Source organism: Xenopus laevis, chromosome 4L (genome assembly GCF_017654675.1).
Source record: "Xenopus laevis strain J_2021 chromosome 4L, Xenopus_laevis_v10.1, whole genome shotgun sequence".
Lineage (NCBI taxonomy): Eukaryota > Metazoa > Chordata > Amphibia > Anura > Pipidae > Xenopus > Xenopus laevis.
This window is the reverse complement of record NC_054377.1, coordinates 139,422,576-139,437,826: the sequence shown is the minus strand read 5'-3', so window position 1 is coordinate 139,437,826 and position 15,251 is coordinate 139,422,576. Positions and strand designations below refer to the sequence as shown.

The 15,251-nt window shown below is 39.6% G+C and overlaps 1 protein-coding gene across 9 annotated transcripts in view; it reads right to left on the bottom strand.

Moving 5' to 3' along the window:
- setd5.L (SET domain containing 5 L homeolog) overlaps positions 1–15,251 on the bottom strand; it is an 82,037-nt gene that overhangs the window by 29,250 nt on the left and 37,536 nt on the right. For 6 of the 9 annotated variants that reach the window (XM_018259147.2, XM_018259154.2, XM_018259146.2 and 3 more), the window contains 5 exons: positions 13,051–13,112; positions 6,461–6,644; positions 2,770–2,884; positions 1,128–1,357; positions 926–984 (listed from right to left, as the gene is read on the bottom strand). In XM_018259147.2, the coding sequence (XP_018114636.1) occupies positions 926–984; positions 1,128–1,357; positions 2,770–2,884; positions 6,461–6,531 (475 nt within the window). In that variant the 5' untranslated portion in view covers positions 6,532–6,644; positions 13,051–13,112. The remainder of the gene's footprint in view (positions 1–925; positions 985–1,127; positions 1,358–2,769; positions 2,885–6,460; positions 6,645–13,050; positions 13,113–15,251) is intronic. The other 3 variants (XM_018259150.2, XM_018259149.2, XM_018259151.2) reach the window with 3 other exon arrangements.

Genomic DNA, 15,251 nt, shown 5'->3' with positions numbered 1-15,251 from the left:
CTTTGACCTTTCTAAAGCAGCTCTGGGAGGGGGAGTCACCGACCTCTAAACTGTTCAAAATTGATACATTTAGTTGATACATTTCTTATCTTTGTCCTTGCTGAACAGAATTCATGAGTTTCATTAAAGGCAGCTGTTAGAATTGATACAATAGTTGCTAATACTCCAGAGATGCTGCAGAGAAATGTATCAACTAAATGTTGCAAAATTAATGTAAAATGTAACAGTTCAGAAACAGCACCTGAATTACTGAGCTGCCAGACAAAAAACAGACTTACATTAAACTTAGATTTTGGGGAAAACTGCAAAAAATAAAAAATGGAAAGCAATTGAAAAAAGTCTATTTCTGGAGAACAATCCTAAAACACCTCAACTGAAAAAGTGTTTGGAAGGTGAATAACCCCTTTATAACACCCATAACTTCCCTATAGGCTTTATACTGATTCATTCTCTCTCTTTCAAAAGAGAGAGAACGAGAGAGAGAAAATGAAAATGTATATTTTAGGAATGCACCGAATCCCCTATTTTGGATTCAGCCGAACCCCCGAATCCTTTGTGAAAGATTTGGCTGAATACCAAACAGAATCCTAATTTCCTTATGCAATTTAGGGGTGGGAAGGGGAAAACTTTTTTTTAATTCCTTGGTTTGTGACAGTCACGTAATTTCCCTCCCTGACCCTAATTTGCATATGCAAATTAGGATTCGGTTCAGCCGGGCAGAAGGATTCAGCCGAATCCCGCTGAAAAAGGCTGAATCCTGGATTCGGTGCATCCCTAGTATATTTATGGTTAATATTACACGGCTGAGGAAACCATTATAGTTAAGTCCTTTACTATTCACAAATCAAAAACACAACCAAGACCTTCACACTAAAACTAGTACAAGTGAGATGATGATAAGCTATGGGCTACATACACCTCTTACCTGAGACATTGTCCTGCTTCCTGTGATTAAGCTGGATGACTTTTCCATGATTTGCACCCCTTGGATTTGGAGAAAGGAAAAAGAAGGAGAAAATCTCAGTATTGATTCAGAAAATGGAAGACAACCTATGGCCAAAGATCACAGCTGTAACTTAGGTCTATGGTGATTTACAGCTACAAATAATGCAATGAAAGCAACTTACTTGCACTTCTCACACTTGATGAGAAACCCTTCCTGGGAGAGGCTGCACTGGCACCAGTTGGTAACGTCATCTCCCTCCGAGGAGCTGTCGCTCTCCCCAGTGTTCTCCTCCTCATCCGGTGAGTGAATCCCATTGTGCTCTGCTCGAGGGATGACTGCTTGGACAGGTGGTGATGCAGGAGGGGTAGGTGGTGGAGGGGCACCATAGTTGTGGTCCTGCAATGTGGGTGGCTATATTTTAACCCATTTAAGTTTAAAAATTATAAATCTCAAAAAGATGTTTAAAACAAGAAGCATAACATGAATTTCATATGCATGTTCTTTTAAAGGTAAACATTACCCCCAAAATGAATATTTAAGCAACAGATAGTTTATATCATATTAAGTGGCATATTAAAGAATCTTACTAAACTGGAAAATATATTTAAAGGGATACTGTCATGGGTACAAAAAAAAATTCAAAATAAATCAGTTAATAGTGCTGCTCCAGCAGAATTCTGCATTGAAATCCATTTCTCAAAAGAGAAAACAGATTTTTTTATATTCAATTTTGAAATCTGACATGGGGCTAGACATATTGTCAATTTCCCAGCTGCCCCAAGTCATGTGACTTGTGCTCTGATAAACTTCAGTCACTCTTTACTGCTGTACTGCAAGTTGGAGTGATATCACCCCCTCCCTTCCCCCCTCCCCCCCCCAGCAGCCAAACAAAAGAACAATAGGAAGGTAACCAGATAACAGCTGACTGGTAGATCTAAGAACAACACTCAATAGTAAAAACCCATGTCCCACTGAGACACATTCAGTTACATTGAGAAGGAAAAACAGCAGCCTGCCAGAAAGCATTTCTCTCCTAAAGTGCAGGCACAAGTCACATGACCAGGGGCAGCTGGGAAATTGACAAAAAGGCCAGCCCCATATCAGATTTCAAAATTGTATATGAAAAAATCTGTTTGCTCTTTTGAGAAATGGATTTCAGTGCAGAATTCTGCAGGAGTAGCACTATTAACTGATTCATTTTGGAAAAAAAAATTTTCCCCATAACAATATCCCTTTAAGTAAATAACATCTCTTGCATTGAGCCCCCATTTAGTGATGGTCTGTGTGCTGCCTCAGAGATCACCTGACCAGAAATACTACAGCTCTAACTATAACAGGAAGAAGTGTGGAAGCAAAAGACAACACTGTCTGTTAATTGGCTCATGTGACCTAACATGTATGGTATGTTTGTGTGCACCACGAATCGGACAATCTCAGGGGGTGGCCCTTATTTTTTAAAACGGCAATTTTCTATTTAGGATTACCTAATGGCACATACAACTAAAAAGGTATATTACGAAAATGGTTTATTTACACAAAGCAGGGTTTTCCACATGAGCTGGTTATGCAATATATTTTTTATAGAGACCTACATTGTTCGGGGGGTATAGTTTGTCTTTAATATATAAATATGTATCTAAATTTGCTTTAAAAAAAAATCACTTTTTCAGAAGTCCTAATAATTCAAGAATGGTGGTTTTAGTGTGGGGGTTGTAGCACATATTTGCCCCAACACCCCTTGATACATACCCCTAAAAGTAAGCACAGTGGGACACAGATAAAACAAGCATTTTGTTAAGAATAAAAGTTACAAGTTTACACACCATACTTACTGCATATGGCAGGCCTCTGTAGCCATGACTCTGGGTGCCAGGGTAGTTATGGGTAGCATAAACAGGTTTCCCACTGACAGCTGGGCTAGCTTCTACTGATTCAGGGCTGTAGAGGAGAAAAGGTTCAATTTAACTATCACCGAGTCAGTTTGTTTTGTGACAAAAACTCACGTGATTTCCCTCCCCACCCCTAATTTGCATATGCAAATTAGGATTTGGTTCGGCCGGGCAGAAGGATTTAGCCGAATCCGAATCTTGCTGAAAAAAGCAGAATCCTGGCCGAATCCCGAACTCGGTGCATCCCTACTAAATACAATAAATTAAAAATTATGTACTGTTTCTGAAATAATCAAGTTTAACTTCACTATTCACTCTATACATCTATTTCTCTTCATTCTCTCTTCATGCAGGAGTTGGGTGTCAGATAGCCATTGACATTTAGATCCAATATATCTTACAGGGGGGCTCCTTTTGCCTAGAAGATTTATTAAAGCTCACTCGGTTATCACCAGACAATATCACCAGACATCATGTCTCTCTACATGCAAAATTTGTGCAAAAGGCAATTATTTTGCTAGATTTTGTTTGTACTGGAATCATTTATTTGAGTGAGCTCTAATTCATCTGCTAAGAAAGGAAGCCCCCCTATAAGATATATTGGATCTGTCAATGAATATCTGACACGCAAATGCTGCATGAAGACAGAATAAAGAGAAACAGATGCTGAGAGAGGAATAGTGAATATAAACTTGATTATTTCGGAAACAATGCAGAAAATGTAATTGATTGTATTTAGAACACTTCTTATTACTTATATGATGAAGCCTATATTAAATTTTCATTTTCGTGATAGTTCCCCTGTAAATATGAAAAGCAGAAAAAGGTTTTAGTGGTTTTCACTTTTTTTGGAAATTGTTGGCTTCAGCCAGTTGGTGGCAGTCTTGCAGCAGATAAGGCTTTATCAGGTTTGGGCCAGCCCACGGAGCCCAAGGAGATGTGAAAATTGCATTTTATTTTTCCTACAGATTCAGGGAATGTCAGACACAGATAAGAAAAGACTATTTTAAGAAATATTACAGCGCTCACCTGAGCACACAGGGAATAGGCACGTACACAGCCGCAGGCTATGTGAAGTAATGCAGCAGGAATGAAAGTGCCGGCTGTATATATTGCGCAGCTCCACCTGCATATACACTCCAGTCCTCTGGGTTTTTTTTAGGAACAGAACCCCATAAGTGATGGCTTCATAAAGTTATTTAAAAGGCAAACACCTAGAGTGATTAACAGAGTGGGAGTATTCATTTATAAACACACGTTAACATTACCTCCTCGCCCAGGGGGACAGAAGGACAAAACGAAGGCACTCCACCTGTTGAGAATACAGGTATGGGACCTGTTACCCAGAAAGCTTGGGACCTAGTGTTTTCTGGATAACGAATCTTTCTGTAATTTGGACCTTCATACCTTAAAGGAGTGCAAGTTATAACACTATATTTATTCTGCAGAATGCTTTAACATAACTAAGTAAACAGCTCTAGAAGCTCTCTCTCATGGAGCTGTACCTGCAGGCTCATAGTACAGACCTAAAGCATAAGAACATACAACAGTACACAAAGGAGCTTAAGGCTTTACTTGATGTTTAGTAAGGGATTTATTGTGTACACAGAGTATTCCATCCCTCACCAGCAGATTTAATGCATGAGATGAAGCAGCCATGTTATTTGGGAACCTCTGCACCATTGAAATGTTCTCACTACTACTTCTACCGCTAGTGAATGATTTAAAGGAGATGGAAAGTCTGTTTGCACTTGGGGGTGCCAAATGTTAGGCACCCGCAAGTGATTGTATTGACTTACCGGAAACCCCGGGCTGGTGCTCCTATCGGCAGAACACTGCACCAGCCTGGGGTTTTTCTAGTGAACACCACGGAGCCATCCTCTTCCGGTGTCTTCTTTCTTCAAATTTCCCTGGGCAAACATATACAAGTTCGGGTTTTCATTCTACTGCGCATGTGCAGCCATGCGAAGAAAGAGGAAGACGGAAGAGGATCGCTCCGTGGTGCTCACTGTGCTCAGAACAAGTAAATGAAGGGAGAATTTCACTGCATACAGTCAGGTTTCTTATAAAAACTGTACACATTTTTTAATTAAAGTATATTGGAGATAGATTTCTTTTTTATTAAAGAAAGTAAGTGCTGCACCGCCATTTTCATTCTCCTCTTGGGGAATCATTGCAGCTGCCTTGGACTGTGCACATGAGCAGTATCATAGCACTAGAAATTGACACATGAGCCGTAAAATCAGAAATATTAGAATACTGGGAAACCAAACCAACTGAAGCCCCTTTTGAATATCACTTTAAAGGAAAGACAGCAATGTGTTTATGTGCACACGAGAGTGCACTTGTTTTTACTCAGCAAGAAAATCATACAAAGAATGCTTGCGATAACTCCTTTGATGGAACACTGCAGTCTATTTAAAATACAAAATATAAAGAGGACAAAATTCCTTGACACAATAACGTTTGCATATTTAAAGGAACTGAGAGCAGCCTTGCTTAAAAAATAAGGCACATTTTCCCTTTAAATCACAGTGCAATAGAGGGATATAAAGGTCAGGGAAGCCCTTCTGCCAATAAATTATAGATTATAGGAATGGAAAACTGCTGAAGACTAAGAAGCAGAAAATAGAGTAGAAAGCATTTAAGGGGTGGTTCACCTTTGAGTTAATTTTTAGTATGTTATGGAATGGCAAATTGTAAGCAGCTTTTCAATGGGTCTTCATAAGGCTACACATATATTGCTATTGCTAGTTTGTATTACTCCTCTTTCTATTCAGGCCTCTCCTACTCATATTCCAGTCTCTTACTCAAATCAGTGCATGGTTACTAGGGTAATTTGGACCCTAGAAACTAGATGTCTGAAATTGCAAACTGGAGAGCTGAATAAAAAATGAAAACCCAATTGCAAATTGTCTCAGTATATCACTCTCTACATCATACTAAAAGTTATTTCAAAGGTGAACAACCCCTTAAAGGAATTGTTCAGTATAAAAATAAAACTGGGTAAATAGACAGGCTGTGCAAAATAAAAAATGTTTCTAATATAGTTAGTTAGACAAAAATGTAATGTATAAAGGCTGGAGTGACTGAATGTGTAATATAACAGCTACAACACTACTTCCTGCTTTACAGCTCTCTTGGCTTCCACTGACTGGTTACCAAGCAGTAACCAATCAGTGACTTGAGGGGGAGCCACATGGGTCATATCTGTTGCTTTTGAATCTGAGCTGAATGCTGAGGATCAATTACAAACTCACTGAACAGAATTGTAACATGTGGTCCCCCTTCAAGTCGCTGACTAACTCAGAGTTATAGAGCTGAAAAGCAGGAAATAGTGTCCTGGCTATTATGTTAGACACCAAGTCACGCCAGTCTTTATACATTACATTTTTTAAATATATTAGAAATGTTTTTTATTTTGCACAGCCTATTTACCCAGTTTTTATTTTCATACTGAACTGTTAAGGGGTAGGTCAGAAAGCCTTGCAAAATGCGGAATTTCCAAAAAGCACTTTTTCTTTCTTAACAGGATTTAGTGTGCTAAAGGCCATGAACTCCGCACACAGATCCTATACAATAGTGAACTAGGGTCCAGATCTCTTTCTCGGGAACCTATACTTACTCTGATCCGGCGGCCATGTCTGAATAGGATGTATCTGGTGTGGTGACTCCCAGAGGGATTGCAATGCTCATGACGTCCGGCACGGCGGTCGGAGAGAATCACGGGGTCGGAATCGCAGCGACTGACCACACCGAGGGCGGGGAGCCGCAGAACCTCGAAAGACACTTCACGGACATGAGGAAACCTGGGAATTAAACAATTTTATTACTGGTTTTGTAAGAATCAAATGCCTGGATCTTTCATCTCACTACATAAAAACAAGAGTCAATACAACAGTTAACAGTAAACGTGCATGTACCGAGGCAGTGACTCCCAAATTCCAGGAGCTTTGTACTCTAGGGAGAGCCAATACACTTAAAGGGGAACTATTATGAAAATTTAATATAAGCTTCATCATACTCAAATAAGTTTTCTAAATACAATCAATTAATTATGTACAGTTTCTGAAATAATCAAGTTTATCTTCACTATCCCTCTCTCAGCATCTGTTTCTCTTCATTCTCTCTTCATGCAGGAGTTGGGTGTCAGATATTCATTGACAGTTAGATCCAATATATCTCATAGGGGGCTCATTTTAAGTTAAAAATTTCATATGATGTACAGTGCTAGTCAGACTGTAACTGGTTTTCATTTTTTATTATTTGTAATTTTTGTGTTATTTAGCAGCTCTGCAGTTTGCAATTTCCGCAATCTGTTTGCTAGGGTCCATGCAACCATGCATTGATTTGAATAAGAGACTAGAACATGATCAGGAGAGGGCTCGAATAGAAATATGATTATTAAAAAGTAGCAATTAACAATAAATGTGTTGCCTTACAGAGCATTTGTTTTTAGGTGGGGCCAGTGACCTCCATTTGAAAGTTGGAAAGAGTCAAGGAAGAAGCAAATAATTAAAAAAAAACTATAAATAATAAAGATCAATTAAAAAGTTGCTTAGAATTGTCCAATCTATAAAAAAGTTAACTTAAAGGTTAAACCACCCCTTTAAAATCCTCATACATGTCTCTCTACATGCAGGATTTGTGCAAAAGGCAGTTATTTTGTTAGATTTTGTTTGTACTGGAATCGGTTATTTGAGTGAGTCTAATTCATTTTCTAGGCAAAAGGATCCCCCCCCCCCCTTTTAAGATATATTGGTTCTGTCAAGAAATATCTGACTCCCAACTCCTGCAAGAAGACAGAATGAGGAGAAACAGATTCTGAGAGAGGGATATTGAAGATAAACTTGATTATTTCTGAAACGGTACCGACTTTTTTACTAAATCTCCCCATAGTTGCAAAGATTTTTCTTGCCGAACGACCGATTTTACCGAAGTCCAACCAATCCTTCGAAATTATCGTGAAGTTAGTGAGATTCGAAAGATCGTACATCTTCCGATTTTTCGCCCGACATCTGTCAGAAAATTGATCGGCCAGGTTAAAAAATCTTTATCGGTCCCAGTGCAATCTATCTATGTTTGCAGGGCCAAGCAGGCAGCTAACCCTTTGTTTTCCTGGCAAATTGGTCTTTTTAGTTGATGAACAATTCGTATGATCGTTTCGAGATAATTTTGGTCTCACAATGACGATCGGATCTTTTAAAAATCTTTACATCTATGGTCAGCTTAATTGTATTTGAAAGTTTCGTACTTCTATAGTGCTGAAGGTGCTAGTTATCACATATCTCTTGCAATGCTGGGGTCCTGAGTTTGAGCCTGACCAGGGCATGAAATCTTCCTTTTTCTACTCACGTGCTGAAACAATACCAGGCTATGGTGTTAAAGATAGCAGGGCTTTATTCTTTGCTGCAGACATTGCACATAACCTTACCCTTGATTAGGCAAGATCTCTGAAATGTCCATTCCCAAGTTGCAGCTGAGATTGTTTCACAATGGTCTCTTAGGATGACCGCAAAAATCCACAGTCTTTACAAATATATTGCAGCTTTTATTTAAAGGAGATCTAACGCTAAACAAATAATTCCAACATCTAGTGAAGACCTCTGGCACAGAAGCCAGCACTAAAAATAACTGCCATAGAACATTTTGGGTTCAACAGTTTTGAAACAGAAGGAAAACATTAGGGTATATCAGAGCTGAAGAGGAGATCCTGCCTGGGAAAAAAGAAATTTTAAAATCTTGGACTTAAAAATTCACGCTGCTAAAGAGAAAGCTACCACTAATTCCTTGAAAGGAGAAACTTCAAGAAAACTCAACGTGAACTTTCACTTCCCAAAACTATGGCTTATGAGCTGCTGACCATTCACATTTGCCACAATTACTTCAGTTATAGTACACACTTGAGTTTTATTATTATTTATTTAAATATACATCTTAAGAGTATTTCTTCCACAGCAACATTCAAGAACAAGAAAACAACAAGCTACTCATTAAAACAAGAATTTATCTAAATAAGACTTAAGACCCACTTAACATCAACCATCAAGCAGCCAAGCCAAAACAAAAGGGTCTCAGTCCATTTCAAAAGTCTGTTACACCCACTTTACCTTTATGCACTGTCATCCTACTGTACTTGTAACAAGGTGCACAGTCATAGTTTCATCCCAGAGGCTATTGTGCCACTGTTACTATAGGCACCATCTCTCCCTACTATACCTGCTATCCCACAGTCACACTCCCTTCCCAGAGACTATTATCCACTGTTACTATAGACACCATCTCTCCCTACTATACCTGTTATCCCACAGTCACACTCCCTTCCCAGAGACTATTATCCACTGTTACTATAGGCACCATCTCTCCCTACTATACCTGCTATCCCACAGTCACACTCCCTTCCCAGAGACTATTATCCACTGTTACTATAGACACCATCTCTCCCTACTATACCTGTTATCCCACAGTCACACTCCCTTCCCAGAGACTATTATCCACTGTTACTATAGGCACTATCTCTCCCTACTATACCTGCTATCCCACAGTCACACTCCCTTCCCAGAGACTATTATCCCACTGTTACTATAGACACCATCTCTCCCTACTATACCTGCTATCCCACAGTCACACTCCCTTCCCAGAGACTATTATCCACTGTTACTATAGACACCATCTCTCCCTACTATACCTGCTATCCCACAGTCACACTCCCTTCCAGAGACTATTATCCACTGTTACTATAGGCACCCTCTCTCCCTACTATACCTGCTATCCCACAGTCACACTCCCTTCCCAGAGACTATTATCCACTGTTACTATAGGCACCATCTCTCCCTACTATACCTGCTATCCCACAGTCACACTCCCTTCCCAGAGACTATTATCCACTGTTACTATAGGCACCCTCTCTCCCTACTATACCTGCTATCCCACAGTCACACTCCCTTCCCAGAGACTATTATCCACGGTTACTATAGGCACCATCTCTCCCTACTATACCTGCTATCCCACAGTCACACTCCTTTCCTAGAGACTATTATCCACTGTTACTATAGACACCATCTCTCCCTACTATACCTGCTATCCCACAGTCACACTCCCTTCCTAGAGACTATTATCCCACTGTTACTATAGGCACCATCTCTCCCTACTATATATACAGGACTTTTAATAACACACACTTGCAATTTTCAAACCTGGTTTGTGCATCTACTCTACAACCCACTTTTAAATCAATACTTTATCCCACTTTTCAATCACTGAATACATGCAATTGGCTCCTCTTTCCTGAGCCTTCACTGCCTATAACCAAACCAAAAAAAAAAACTTTTTGGTTTTATAAACCCCATTTCTGCCACACACAAGATCCATTTCTAAACACTCCTGCTTCCCAGGTTGGCACTTAAGGATTACTTGAGTACACCATAAATCCCCAAAATAAAATAAATCCCCAAAATTCATGTGGTCTGAAATACTGCAGTATCACCAAAGTAGAAAACATCACAAAGCACAAGCATGCACCCCACACTCACATGAGACCACTAATTCCATCTAGACTTCTGCAGAGCCCTACTATATGTTCTTGGTCCTAAAATGGTCCAGAGACCATATTCTCTGTGGTCCTAAAAACATGTCCCCACTTTTATGTCTTTTATATCTCTCCTAGTGCGGAATGAAACACTGGGCTGTCCATCAAAAGAGGAACATTGAGCTAATGGGCCTAAAACACAAGAGTAGATTCAGAAGCACCAGTGAATTTGACAATATGCTATTTCGCAAGTCTTACCCAGTGTTAGCATGCTTTGCTGGAGGTTATGAAAAGGTATTCGGGTTAAAGGTAAATCCAGCACAAGATACAAATTTCTTAGAAACACATGTTATTACACAACATATTGGGGTCTTGTAGCTACAGGGTAAGCAGCTGTTGTAATTGATGAGTAAAAGGAATGTTCAGCTAGAAAATAGGAATCAGAGCTCAAAGCTCATTGTCTTGGTACCAGAACTAGGGGTAACATTACACTTCAAAAACATTTATTTCCTTCAGTCCCATGATGCAACAGCAGAGTGTCCTATTAAAACAAACACAGTTTAGGGCATCAAAGTTAAACAAATATATGAAATAAGATGGGGCAAAGATTAACTCCCTTTTATGTTTCCTATAGCCATGTTTGCCTCTTAGACTTGGGCCAGACAATGTTAGCGACGGGTGGATTTCGACACAAAACGTCACGTTTGCAGCGCTGAATCCACCCCATCTGCCTGTACCCGAGCGGAAACATTGCTTCTGGTTGCAGCTCTCTGACCTTCCACTTATTTTTAAAAAAAAAAAAAAAAACTGATCTCACCATTGGATACACTGATTATCACACCCTGCAGACAGCAGGCAAATTGCTGGTGAAGCTGAGCTACATATGTGTATTAATAGGCCATCGACAAAACTGCACATTGAGTTTAGACAATGGGCAACAACCAAATTTCACTTATATTCGCGCCTATTGAATGTCAGTATCATTAATGGGGTTGTTTACCTTCCAACATTTATTCAGTAACACAGTTACATCGGGTTAAAAAAAGAGAAAGTCCATCAAGTTCAACCCCTCCAAATGAAAACCCAGAATCCAAACCAGTTGGTTTTAGAAATGAAGACTTTTTTTTTAATGACTTCAGTTTTCTAATATTTTAGTTTAAAGTTTAATTTTCCCCCTTCTTATGTACAGTTTTTCTCCACTCTGGGAAAGGGTCGCATTAGTTCCGAATCCATGAGTTTCAGTAAAGGCATTTAATTGATACAAAAGTTGCTGATATTCCACAGATGCTGCTGAGAAATGTATGCACTAATGGAGAAAATTGTAACAGTTCAAAATCTAAACCTGGATCAGGAGGTGCCAGACAAACATTAAAGTAGATTTTGGGTGAAAGGGTATTAAAAAAAATGTAAGGAATTGAAGAAAGTCTTTAGATTAGGGCCAGAAAATTGCGGATCTCGGCCTGCGGAGAAAGCGTGATGCCTATATAGACTGCAATTTTACTTTAATTGGAGCACTTGCTATTTTGTCTGTTTTTGTGGAGTGCTAATGGGGTATTGGAAATGCAGAGAACTTTGCAGCCCCTCCAGTTTGGATGTGAGCTAAGTTTTGTATAGATTTTTCAACAACCAGGTTCTGAATCTAGACTAACTAATCTAGAAGCAGGGTCTACATTTAGTAATGTCCCGTTATCTACATCCATAATATCAAGGTTAGCATTCTGTCCCATGGAAAATATCACTTAAATATTATATTGATCTATAAAAAAAGTTATATTACTATATTAATAGTACTATAAAAACTATTTCTTATATAACCTTAACAGAATAAAGATCTAATTGAAAAGAATAAAACAGAAGGGTAATTTAGTGAAGCTGTTTATTGTCGGTCTCCTGAGATCTACTAATCACCAACTGGTAGATCCCGATCTACCTTTTGGACAACCCCGATCTACAACAATCACTACAGAAATGTCAGCTGCAGACAAGTGAGGGTGCCAATAAAAGAGCATATCAAATGCCGGGAGCCCCACCTTCTGTATTATCAGCCCTCAAACGCCAGCAAGTGTTTTTTTTAACTCTAATTTTAAATCGGCTCGGCTCTCAATGTACTGCCGCTTTCCCTGCCAGACACTGAAAAGGTTAATATGACATGTTCCGCCCTGCCTGAAAGAGCACCCTTTTACGATAAGATCATAGAATAAGTGAACGTCCCTGAAGTGACCTAAATGCTGCTGAATTTTGTGCAGTGCGTATAAGAGCTATCTCCTATGCCTCTATGAATATGCACCAAATCACTTGTGCTCACTCTCTTTATTGATTCCCCCTCCTCTTCTCCTGTCCACATTCTGCAGTAACACTCCCAGCAGTAGCCAGGCGGGCACGTTCTAACCTCTTAGCTACTTCTAAATCAATAGTGAGATTTGCAGCTTGTGCTAATGATGGCAAGCCGACTGGGTCGTCCTCCTGTCTCCTGTCCCCAGGGGGCGCTGTGATTTATCAGACACCTCTCTGTGGCTGCAGGAGCTATTGACCCTAAATCTTCCAACAGGGATTCACTCCGTCGCTTCAGCTTAATTAGCCAGGACGTTTCATTGCATCAGAAGATATGCCATTAACCCTGTATATGCCAAGACATAAAAATCGTGGCACTGAACAAATGACGGCTAATAAATAGACTACAGCGTTACCTTTAGACAGGCCAGTGGCCGTGAAGTCCCAGTAATCTCTTCAGACCTAGTCCTCTGTAGACCTGCAGAATGAGAAAAAGAAAGGCTTTAATACCATGACAATAAAAGGAAACCAAGACTCAAAACTTGTTTAAAAGACCCACATCTAGGCGTGCTCGCCCTTAAAACTCAGCAAAGGCGTAAAGCCCTGACCTGCTAAGTGAGAGCTTGAAGCATCCCTAGGAAAAGTGAATGTCAAAAGATTCTCTCCTGCCGTCACACCCTCTTCTCTCTGCTACAACTACTCACATGGTCTCATATCACAAATCGCTTCCTAGCTGTGTGTGCTGCAATGTGCATTAAGTAATACTGTAGAAGCCTTTTGGGAGGATTTGGAAGCTCGGCGGCAGACTGTGACAGACAGCAGGTGTGCAGAGACAGTTGCTCAGCAGAACACCTGGGCACTACTCAAATGCCAAGGAGAAATAGTGGTGGCAAGAAATGAAAGCTGCGGGTCCTACCATCGTACTAGGAGAGAGGAACGACTGGCAGTCAGGAGGGCCTGCGGCACCTCGTTTTGTTGATATATGTCAATGTAACATCACTAGAGAGAGCAGGGGAATACAGTGCTACTCTATAAATAAAATAAACTGCAAAGGAGAGTACTAATAAGGTAAATCCCTTCCTAATAATGTAATGATGAACACAGCACAATGAAATCACTGCTACGACATGATAACCAACATGCCTCTGGATAGTCGCTGGTTAATACATGCCAAAGCTGCGGCCCTGCATCTGAACTAAAACTCACACAGTTCTAGGTCACACACAGTGTGTGTGTGTAAATAAATACACAAGACTACAAGCAGGAGTCGTTACAGGGGTGGTTCACCCTTACGTAAACTATTAGTATGTTATAGAATGGCTAATTCTAAGCAACTTTTCAAATGGGCTTAATTTTTTATTTTAGTTTAGTTATTTGCCTTTTTCTTCTGACTCTTTCCAACTTACAAATGGGGGTCGCTGACCCCCATCTAAAAACAAATGCTCTGTAAAGCTACAAACATATTGTTATTGAAACTTTTTATTACTCATCTTTCTATTCAGGCCTCTCTTATTCAAGTCAATGAATGGTTTGCTAGGGTAATTGGGACCCTAGCAACAAGACTGCTGAAACTGCAAACTGAAGGGCTGCTGAATAAAAAGCTAAATAACTCAAAACCCACAAATAATAAAAAAAAATAATAGCAAATTATCTCAGCATCATACTAAAAGTTAACTCAAAGATGAACAGCCCTTTTAAAGGGGTGGTTCACCTTTAAGTTAACCTTTAGTATGTTATAGAATGGCTAATTCTAAGCAACTTTTCAACTGGATTCATTATTTATTTTTCATTGTTTCTGAATTATTTGCCTTTTTCTTCTGACTCTTTCCAGCTTAAAAATGAGGGCCACAGAGACCCAGCTAAAAACAAATACTCTGTAAGGCTACAAATATAGTTATTACTACTTTTATTACTCCTCTTGCTATTCAGACCTCTTCTGTTCATATACTAGTCTCTCATCTCCTGTTCATATTCCTGTCTGTTATTCAAATGAATGCATGGTTGCTAGGGTAATTTGGACCTAGCAACCAGACTGCTTCAACTGGAGAGCTGCTGAATAAAAAGCTAAATAACTCAAAAACCACAAATAATAAAAAATGAAAGATAATTACAAATGGTCTCAGAATATCTACGTCATATTAAAAGTTAACTCAAAGATTAACAACCCCTGTGGGTACATCACTCTTTGTTAAATCAGAGTAACTGCTTCAGCTGTTTCAGAACACTTGGTTGGTGGAGCATGTTGGGAGCTGTGGTTCTGCAACGGGTGTGAAAGACAGTAGTAGTTGTCATTCTTGCTACTTGCAATGGACTGATCAGCAGTAATGTTATAGGACAGACTAACTCATGCAGATACTTCACCCTGTTCTCCTGCCTACAAGGGGCTACTGTATAAGGTGCACGGCAAAACACATGGCTTCTGGAATCTTCTACACTTCAGCTTGCAAACACAGACTGTGTGTCCCAGGAGGACAATCCTGATAACTGCAGCAGACCATGATTTCAAATAAAGCACAATGGTTTGGCATGAAAAGGGATAGCAGGAAAGTTCTTTAAAGGAGAACTAAAGCCTACAAATGAATATGGCTTAAAAAAAGACCAAAAATTCAAAGATATA